The 11060-nt window shown below is 35.6% G+C and overlaps 1 protein-coding gene across 1 annotated transcript in view; it reads left to right on the top strand.

Annotated features, from left to right (window-relative positions):
• Nucleotides 1–8136, top strand: part of PRKX (protein kinase, X-linked) — a gene marked incomplete at its 3' end in the record, with an annotated part of 37308 nt that extends 29172 nt beyond the window's left edge. Inside the window, exons 4-5 of the mRNA XM_010141870.1 lie at nt 1393–1656; nt 8017–8136. Of these exons, the coding sequence (XP_010140172.1) occupies nt 1393–1656; nt 8017–8136 (384 nt within the window). The remainder of the gene's footprint in view (nt 1–1392; nt 1657–8016) is intronic.
• Between the last annotated feature and the right edge of the window lie 2924 nt (nt 8137–11060).

Here is an 11060-nt window from a genome sequence, read left to right on the forward strand (position 1 = left end):
GGTTTGCTTTGCTTTGCCCATTCCCGTACTTCTTTTTTGTTTATTGTAAATGAAGCTTTGCCTGACTACTTAAAATAAATCTCCAGCGTGTTTTTACGTAGTCAATAAAGATATGATACTGTGAACATCATTAGTAGTTTGATATTGATGATTTTGTGATAGGGAAGCAGTGCTGCAAAAGGCAAGCCTGGGCTCTGCTTCCTTCATCATTCTGAAGGAATGGAGGAGCTGTTGCTGATGTCTGATAGTCTATCTCATTTTCTTGGTTACCTCAGTACCTGTGTGAAGAAAGAAAACCTTGACAAGCAAAAGTCATTCATGGTTTTGAGAGCTCAGGTTGCCCTACTTATCTTTCTTGAGACTCTATGCCTTGATAAGGAACCAGCTAATGAAGGGAAAAAAAAAGAAAAATATATTTGATCTTTCCATTCTTGAGGTACTGCAGAAGCTAAAGTGATATCTATTCTTGTATCAATAAAGTAGGAAGGGATACAGTGTTCTTTATCATAGTTGTTTGTTTTAAATGCTAGAGTATTCTTCAGGACATCACAAAATACTTATTTTCTTCTAACTGTTGTGTTACATTTGGGAGTGTGGTATTTGAGTTGTTTAATGTGGCTAGAAACAGCTTAGTTTGGGGGAATGTGGGAGAGAAGATTCCTGTGTTCTGTAATGAAGCATTTGAAAGCCATGTGGAATGATTTGCTTTCTTCCATGGCTGCTCTTTACTGCACTTGTGTAATGACTGTACCACAATAATAGTTCTTAAATTGAAGGTAACAGAAGGTGAATTCTGAGGTACAGAAATGAATCTTGTTTTGCTGTCATTTTTGCTTTTCTGCTGCTTTTGTTAAAGATACTGTAGAAGAGCAAGCATTGTGATGTGATGCTTTAGTTGGGGTTTTATGTTTCTGGGGAGGAAGGGACAGGAGAGGGGAAGGAGAACTCTCTGGTATATTGTTTTTGAACATACCGTCATAAGCATCTTTACAAAAGCAGATTCTGCTCAACCCCCATCACTGTGGTAATATTTGATTAAATAAAGCCTAAACTGTATAAGAACTGTCTGGTCTTAGCAGTCTGGCAGTATACTAAGTCGGTTGTTAGGTGCTTAGCAAAGACCTGTTTTGTACAATGCAATGGAGTCTGTCGGTTAGATTTTCTTTCTTGGCCTGTGCTGTGTTCATCCTGAACTTTTTAGGTTAAGTCCACTGCTTGAGTACCTGTTACATAATCCTGCTAGATTCTTGGGGGTTGAATATTTGCAGAATAGGAACCATAATTTAATTACGTTCAAAGTTGGGGCAAGAGACACAATTTTGCAGAAATATACTTCTAAAGCAAACCAGAGAGATAATTTGTTTATTCAAGAAAATAATATTTTTTTTACAGATTTTGGACCAACCATGATGAGCGTTTTTTATATATGTTAATGGAATATGTGCCAGGAGGAGAACTTTTTAGTTACCTGCGCAACATGGGACGTTTCAACAACAGCACAGGACTATTTTATTCTACGGAAATTATTTGTGCAATAGAATATCTGCACTCCAAAGAAATAGTTTACAGAGACTTAAAACCTGAAAATATATTACTAGACAAAGAAGGCCATATCAAGCTTACTGATTTTGGATTTGCTAAAAAACTGGTGGATAGGTAAGTAGGTATTTGTTATGGTAATTACATTTTGCATGTTAAACAGCTGGAAGTAAAAGTGTTTGATTTCAGAGCTCAGCATTTTACCTAAAATCCTGTGTGGTTAACACGTGTCAAATCTCTTAATATGAAGCAAGTGATCGTCTTAAAATGGCTGCGTGGAAACCAGTATTACACCTTAGGTATAACTAGGAGCAATCTCACAGATAAGCTACTGTCAAAAAGTACTTTTATGTGAGTAGTTTTGTATGTTTAGGTTTTCAGCAGTCATCTTCTAAAAATGGAATTCAGTGAATAAGAGCAAATATTGAGATGTACATTAGTAAATGGGACATTAATCCTTCATACATGTTGAAATGCTGCACATTTTGTAAGTTGTGTATCCTTCTGCTTTCCTTTTATTTCTGAAGTGTGGAAATATCAGATTAAAACTGGATACTGTGTTTTCGCTAGCCTGTTGCTAAAATGAAACTGCAAAATCTAGACAGAAACAATAAGGCCAGCTTCAGCAAAAGTGATTTATTTAACTGTAACTCCTACAATACCGTGAGGCTTATGTCTGTTTTACTAGCAGTTTCCCAGTGATTTCTCTGTTCTCTCTTTTTGAACTACACTTCCAAGATCATAATACATATTCTAAAAAGCAAACGAGTTGTCATTGGGATTCAAAGAAAGGGAGCAAAAAACTAGCCTGTCATATTAGAAAAGTGGTGTGACAAGATTTGGTGTTATGTCCTTGAGCCACCTCATGAGGGAGACCATATCTGATTTTCTAGTGAGGCAGCCTAGTAAGCAAATTAGGCATTACATAGGTGCTCATCCTCTTCATTCATCTTTTTACCTCTTTGATGCTGCTTTGGCAACAGTTCCGTGTGTGAGAAATTCTACAAAATCAATTTGGAATGAAGGTGAATCTGAGGGAGCTACTCTTTATGGATTCCTTATGAAGTAAAAGACAGATGGGACAAATCAAATTGTGTTATGGAGGTCATAAAGGTGGCTTACCTCTGGGTTACAGGCTCACAGCGCTGGCTTGTCTCAGCACAGAATATTGGCAGGCAATTAATAAGTACAGTGGTTCTATTCACCCTTAAGGTCTAAAAGTCTGTTTTAAAACCATAAGGCTTTAAGATCAACGTGTTCAGTTGAATTCAGTTTCCACTGGGCAAGCAGGTAGGTCTACAAATGTTGAGATTTTAAAAAATATATTTTTTCTAAATCAAAATAACTTTTTGCAGAAAGAGCTAAGTCTGCTCTATGTAAGAAAGGTGGAAGATCACTTTATAAAGTTTTCATACAAATCAACTTCCCTTTTACATGTAGATACTGCCACTTAGTGGTTATACTTAATTTGGATTTCTGTGAGTTTAAAGCACAACAGAAGTAACCCTTCATGAAATAAGGTGGTAGTTCACATCAAAGTACATTTTTCAATCTGGAAGATGAATCTTTAAGAGTAAATTTGCTGGAATACGTTTTAGTACATCAAAACAAGTTATCACTACTGGTTTTTTAACTGGTTCTATTGCATCCTGTATTCCTGTGAGGAGGCAATGAATTTCATCAGTTTGTGTGGAACTGAAATGTGGAACGCGACAGTAGTTTTGTATTCATAGCTGATTTACCTATAACTGTACAACTGGTAATATAAATAGAGAACATAAAGTTGGAAGGAGCAAGGACTTGATCAGTTAGAGCATGCAAGTTTGGTTTGGTTTTTTGTGGTGGTGGTGGTTTTGTTTTTGGGGGATTTTTTGTTGGTACTACGTAATAGTCTCACCACTAGCTGTAGGCATTTTCACAATGCTGTATTTGTCACTGTAAAAATGCACAGTTGACAGCAATTTGTCCACTAATGCAGTCTAGTAGGTTATTTTGTTTCACAGGCTGTTTGATCAAAAGTATAGATGTTCTGTCATTTTTGTGTGGCAAACATCTGAACATGTGAACCTTATCTGTATGCATGTGAGTGTGTATATATGTATACACTTACATATATAGTGTATATGAATTGCAAAAATAAACCACTAAGTACGTGTGTTTTTCAAATAGCTGTGAGGAAGCCTGCCACTTAAGACCAACAAATGTATTCCTAGAGATGACAAGATGACACATAAAATGAAACATGGTCTGCAGAAGACCTTCAATACAATTACACATTCTTGATACATAATACTTCCATAAATGATTCTGTAGTTGCTTAATTGGGGTTTTCCTATACACTGTTTTCCTTTGTTCCCATTACAATGTGAGAAAGGCTAAAGTGTTACTGTGTCCATCTGCAATTAAGCTGCTCTTCAGAGAGAGTGGCTGGCCTGTAGATCATGTTCCCACTGTTGGAAGCAGCCTGCACATTTACCTTCTTATTTCTGAAGAGCTAGACTCTATAATTTTTTTTTTCTAGAGAAAGAGAGGAGTTTTTTATGTCTCCTTCTGTTCCTTGTTGACATATCCTTCTGTTTATCCTTGTTCCTTCCTTGTCAATCATAATGTACTTTTAAAAATTCTGAATTTTTCTCCAAAACAATGTGTCTTTGCCTCAGCTGCTGTTTATTTCTTCTCTTTTGCACCTTGGTGTCACTTAACTGAAGACTTAATAACCTTTCCATCTTCTTATAAGAATGTTCACATGAAATAGATGTGGCACCACTTTTTTAAAAGGGCAACATCAAGGAAAAGAAAAATGGTGAAGGTTATTTATGAATGATTGTTGCCTGAAGGATGAAGAAAGGATTTGCTTTGACTTTTATAGCCATTGTATTTTTAGACCTTTCTTTTTCTGGAAAACATATACTGGGTTTTGTGTATAGTATACCTGTTAAACATGTTTCTGATCTTTCTCGCTTGTTTTTTGGTTGGTTTGGTTTTCTTTGTTTTTAATTCATGTGTTCTTTCAGAGAAACACAAAACTAAATTTCATATAATCCTGTAATTTTTATGCACAAATTTAACTCAATGTTATGAAAGTTACACTTTACATGCTTTCTTTTTTTAAGAATGTTACTCACTGTTAATTTTAGTTTGTTCAGTTTACATTTCTAAGAAACAAATATAAAAAAATGGAAATTATTAAAATCTTCCTAGAAACTTTACAAGTAATTAATCTTAAAGATATTGAGGATACTTCTCCACTGTTTTTGAGCTGGATGTGCCTTATGACTGTTCTACAGAGTGAATTGAACAGAGAAACCAAAACAAGACACAGCAAGTATTCTTTTGCAAAGTGTATTGTTTCTCACTGTAGAAGCAAGAATGTCTTTAAGAACAAATTTTTGTGGACTGGAAACTAAGGAATCTCCATTGAATATAATTATGAAAAATTTCCAGAAGAGAATACCAAAAAGAACCTTGTTCTTAATGCCTGGCTTGTATGCAAGAAGCCTGTCAGGAACTGCAGAGGTGGATGTTGAATGGTGTAGAAAGCTAAAATAGATTAACCATCGAGGCTTTACTTCTTCAAATAATTCTGTTAACAAGTCCCACAAATAATATTTTATAGCTTATCTTTGTGACCAGAGTAGGCTCTGTTTTATTTTCATGTTTTAAATTACATGTTCAATGCTATCAGCTACTGCTTACCTATATTTCAGCTTTTATCTTGAACACCCAGAGCAGTGGACTTTTTGCAGCAGTTAGAAGGAAAGAAGTCTGTTCTTATTTTTCTTCTTTATAATTTATCTTCAAAAGGATTATGTGGATTTTGAGATGAATATGCAGCAGTCATGAAATAGTAATGATAAAAAATCTTTTTATAGAATTTACTTGATGCATTTGTCAAAATAGTAAATAGATTGTTTCATAATGACCAGAAGAGGAAATACAAGTCATGATCTTATGGCACAAATACACAGCTTGACAAGGAATTCAAGCTTCTTCCAAGTTTTTATGTAGTCAATAAGCATAAATTTCTTGACGGAAATGAGATGACCTGCAGGTGGTAACAAATTTTATTTCCTAGTGCAGCTAGGGGACTTCAAGTTATGTTTGCCTTTCCTTAATTTGTGGTTTTCCTTTTATTTGAATAAAAAAGATCTTGTTATTAACCTGTATGGTAATTGAGGGCCATTTTAGTTACATTGTCACCAACAAATTATGTGGGTAAACTGATCTTTATATACGTAAATTACCTTGATAAGGCATGAGAAGCACCAAAGACTGCATCTTTGAATTTGTGCATTCGTAGTGTTGGCAATTTTGGGGGAGGAAAAGGTGACTGTGTGGCATTGTCCTGCAAACCATCTAGCTTGGCCGTTACAACAAATGTGCCTGCTCTGCCTGTTCTACTTGTACAGTCCTTCTTCCCAATTACAATAAAACTGGCAGATGCTTAATTTGCAGAGCTGAGTAAATCAGTATGAATAAAAATTCATACGGTGGAGTGCAATGCAGCTTTTTAAGTTTGGGGGAAGGGGGACTATTTTGTTTTAAAAGTCAAAGCTTTGCTGTTTTTCTTAGTTACCTAGTCTTGATATAGGCAACTGCTAGATGGCAGTGGCGTGTAAAGCAGTGCTGTATGTAAGAATTTTCTTCAGTATGCTTGATTCAGAAAATTTTCTAGCAATAAAAATTATGCCACCCTTTTAGGATAAAAATTAAAAGATGTATTCTTGACACTAATGAACCATGGAGTACACGGGTGCATAGTGTGTCTAACATATTCTGATAATTTAGCTGGAGCAATTTAGGTTTTGCCTTATTAAAATCAGACTTAAAGAAATTCAACTTCGAGCATCATAACTCTTCATTTAAAGTCTTGACTGACTGTACAACTCCTCTTCCTTGATCCTAAGTATGACCCTAAGCATATAATTTTTCTGAATCTAGACTATGGCTTAAAAAATGAACCAAAGATAAGGAAAACAAGGGGGAAAAAACAACTCAAAAGCTCTGTTTAAAATAATTCTGCAATCTCACAAAAATACATTATTTAATCTTAAAAAAAAATTTAAAAAGTATTTTTAGAGTCTGAGATTTCATAGGGTACATGCTGAATGACCATTTATGCTTAGGAAAAAGAAGTTTAAGTTTAGCAGAACAGTGGTAGGAAAACCTAGAAGTTGAGAGCAGTATGTATTACTTCTAAAGGTGATTGTTATTAATCTTAATGCATTTGTTCAGGACCACGTTACCAGTTCAATTGGAGAATATTCTTCTTGCACTCACATATAAAAATATTAGTTTCTTTTCCACAAATTAGAAATTGTGTGCGGACCAATAATTTTGTGACTATATTCTTCATCATATCTTACTAGAACTTTTCTTAAAATGTAATATACTTTTTTTTGTTGTTATATTGTGCTGTTATTTCACCCTCTCTTGAACTTTTTTATCTTTGAACTTTTTCAAAGTTTCATCTTCTGACTTGCTATCAGGGAAGCATAGCTTATTCAGAATGAAAGCACGTTTTTTTTTCTCTAGTGTATATTTAAACATAAGTCAAGGTAGAGAAGCCAGGCAAATTCAACATGGGTATTTTTACAAAGAAGATTCGCATTTCTGAAATAAATGGTTTTAGAATATTCTTGGTTTCAAATTGTAATTTGGTCATTACTTCTTCAATTTATTTCATGAATTTATAGGATGGGAAATACACATTTCAGTTAAGCAGCAATAAAACAATTTTATATCCTAGGCTTATATTAAGAAAGCTACAACTAAAAATGACATTCAAATATATCAAAGAAAAGATTACTTATGTATTTCACTCTTGCTTAACTATGCCTTGTAATATTTTAAATAATTAAAAGCACAAAATGTTTTCTTCTTAATGGATATTGTGGAAGTGATGATGGGTTACATTTCAATACTATTTGAAAAACATTACTTAGATTGTAAAAGGAATCTTACATCCGCAGCTACTTTCTGCTTTAAACTACTATGTTTTTATCTCCCCCTCTTCCCTTTTTTTTTTCCTAAACAAAAATTTTTCCTTTTGCTGGAAAAGGCAAATAAGTTTGCCTTTTGCTGGGCCTATCAGAAGTAGTCCGTGAACTCCCAGGGTGTGCCGCTTGCAGGGAAAACCAGTGTTAATAATTGGAAAGCAACATGTAGCCCAATGGATGGAGTGCCATCCAGCAGTAGGGAAACAAAGCGCACAGGTATTTCCTGCAGCCAGGACATTTCTTAATTTCCATATATCTTGGTTACAGAAGAACTGGAGAGCATCATCAAAGCAGTCTTGTTAGATCTTGTAGAGGTCTTACTTTTTTCTCTTGTTCCTACATACAATAAATACATAGGTATATGTTGGGTATTTCTTGTGTATGTGTTTGGTTTTTTTCCTATTACTGTTATCTCAGTTTCACTTAAATCTGGTTTTGTTGTTTGTTTTCTGGGGTTTTTTCCTTCATTTCCTCCCAGGACATGGACTCTCTGTGGCACTCCTGAGTACCTTGCACCAGAAGTTATACAAAGCAAAGGCCATGGAAGAGCTGTGGATTGGTGGGCCCTAGGAATTCTTATATTTGAGATGTTATCAGGGTAAGTGATAATGATTACTGTACAACAGCAATAGTAAGTAATATAGAATTCTTTATGACGATATTGAGAGTAGCAAATTTGGTCTAAATTTATTATTGATATACCAGTTTCATTTCTGCCTGTGAAGAACTGGGAATCTGTTATATATCACCATTGTTACACGGGGTTTTTTTTTAGTTTTATTTAACACTTGCTTTTTTCCTAACCTGTTTTGGAAATCCAGGTTTGTTGAAGCTTAGATTTTTTTTTTTTTTATACATAAAATCTTTATATTTAAAGGGTGAGGAGGCTACCAGTTTTATTTGGAACTTCCGTAATTAATTACTAGCATAGTGAAATGAGATTTGCAGTGGGAGCTTTAGTCTGTAAAAATGCATAGTGGCAAGTAGGAAGACTCTTAGTAGTGCAGCTTATATTAATAATGAGCACTGATGTTCTTTAAACCAAAGGAAAAAGAACAAGGAAAAGCTTGAAAGGTATGCTTGGAAATTGGAGTTTGCTCAAACACTACTTCTGATGTTTTGGAATTTGCTTGATAAGCAATGTTTCCATAAGATACAAATTCAAATTGAGGAGACTCTTTCTGGCATGAATATAAATAACTATTTCTGACTTTAAGTATTCGGTAGATAAAAGTAGTTGTCTTAATTTGCTCTGATTATAAAAAGAAAGAAATACTGGTTTTAGTGAAATAACTGGTTTAGGGAAAACATTAATTTCTGCTTGTATACTGAACAAGGCATCCACATTTTTTTCCTTTCTTGTTATCTTCTTGTATCTTCTGAAAGCACTTGCAGAAAAAAAAGTGGGAGTTTTGAAAGAATCATTTTTGCCAAGGTTGATGCAGTAGAACAAATGCAGATGAAAGAAAGCAAGGCTTTCATACCTTCAGAAGGAACATACTATATTTCGTCAGTTTTGCTTTCATAGTCGTTAGAAAGTCTTTTCTGTACCAGGCCCAGTGTAATCTGTGCTTTCTTGCTCCCTGAGCAAGATTACCTGTATGGCCTTTCATTCTGAATCTGCAGCCCCATAGAGTGGTCAGAACAAAGACTATCCTTGCATGTATTTATTCCAACTTTTCTCTGCACACACTGTCAGTTCAGGGTAACTTCGGTGACTCTCCTGGTGGTTGGACAAACTCGACAGATTGCCTGAGCAGACAGTTCCCTTGATGGATGATCAGGGCTCCAGTCCATCATGTGTATTAGCCATGAAGTCCACCCAGTAGCATCAAAGCTTTATCGCAGGGCTGGATTGCTGCTCACTGCTTGCTTTCTTAATGTCCTGAAGGCCTGAACCCCAAAAGCAACTAGAAAGAATTGGTAGACGTGTGCATAAGGACATGGTCTCTCTAAAACCAACCAAACAAAACTACGCTTTGCTATTCTGCATTTACTTTGAATCTCAAGGCAATTTCTGGACAGAAGAAGCATAAAAATGTGCTAATAAGAGTTCCCTACTGACTCAGGCAGTCTTGTCTGACTGATCTTAACAAAACATCTTTATTTACATAGGTTGATCTGTGCAGAGGCCATGCCTTCACTTTCTTCCACAACTCCCTGTAAGAGAAGGCAGCCCAAGGTGGTCAAGGGAATCCTTCTTACAGAGATGAAAAGAGCAATAGCTTGGCAGCAGCCTTGTTGCCACTAATCTTGGGGCTAGACAGCATGAAGTCTGCAGATAAAAGCATCTGGTGCTGTAACATGAACGCAGGTGCTGCAGTCTTCCAGCTGTAGCCTGAGTGATTTACCTTCCTGCCACAGGTTTTAGAGGGACCACTTTGTTTTCTTTCTGTGCCTTAGAGATGTTGATAGGATTCTCTCTGCTAGAGCAGTAATAGAAACGTAGTAGTCAAGCAAGGTCTCATCTCTGGAGTCAGTGAGACCTCAAGACTGCAGGATGGTGAAGTATGACTGCTGTATATTCTACTGAAGTATGATCTGTGCATATTCTTCATTTAAAAAAAAAAAAAGGGGAGCAGCTGCAATTGTTTGTATGTAGGATCTTCTGTGTCCTGATACTATTTGGCTCAAGTGATGAGCCCTGAATTGCCCCAAGCTTAGTATAAACACTTCGGCTACAGACACACTTAACCCATAGAGATAAATTGCACATTTCTAAAAGGCAACTGAGATCTTACATAGGCTGACTGACAGAGCAGCTGTCTTCTGCAAGTGATTTTGTGAGATTTTTTTTTTTTTACTATGGTATTTGTGTAGACATGCTCTTCATAATGATTGGACGCTTCTTTTTAATTCTTAGTGTTCAGAATAGGGACTCCACCCAAGTTTGGTTTTTGTTTGTTTGGGGTTTTTGTGGAGGGTAGGTGTGCGTACATTGATACTACTTGCTTAGGACTTCCAAGTTTCTGGAGACTGGGGGTTTGAGAGGGACAGGGATTATGGCTTGTGTTTGTTTTCTTTAGGAGGGCAGATTGTCACATAGACCATATGATTTTAGGGTTTTATCAGCTTTTCACTATTTTTGGTAGTAGTGTTTTAAAACGCTTTTCTTACCAACTCAAGCTATGACTTGATATTTATTGTCAAGGCTTTTAATACAAAAACAGTCCTAGGTAACTTTATCCATTGAAATTCAAAGAATATTTAAGAAATATGAAAATTATTTGAAGGTGAACAAAATTTGCCTTCAAGTTGAAGCTATTGTCTGTTGGTAAATTATCTAAAACATTTGGTAGTTATTTTCTGAAGTTTCTCTCTCTGAACCCCAAAAGCAATTGAAAAGAATTGGTAGATGTGGGCATAAGGAAATGGTCTTCCTAAAATCGAACAAACAAAACCACACTTTCCTTTTCTACAGTGTCTTATTTCACTATCTTAATCTCTAGAGGCCCATAGAATTCTAGTTCTTCACATATTAGACTTAGGGCAAGGTCCCATTTAGGTTTAAGAGTGTAAAAT

The sequence above is a fragment of the Buceros rhinoceros genome, unplaced genomic scaffold (assembly GCF_000710305.1).
Source record: "Buceros rhinoceros silvestris isolate BGI_N320 unplaced genomic scaffold, ASM71030v1 scaffold17470, whole genome shotgun sequence".
Classification (NCBI taxonomy): Eukaryota; Metazoa; Chordata; class Aves; order Bucerotiformes; family Bucerotidae; genus Buceros; species Buceros rhinoceros.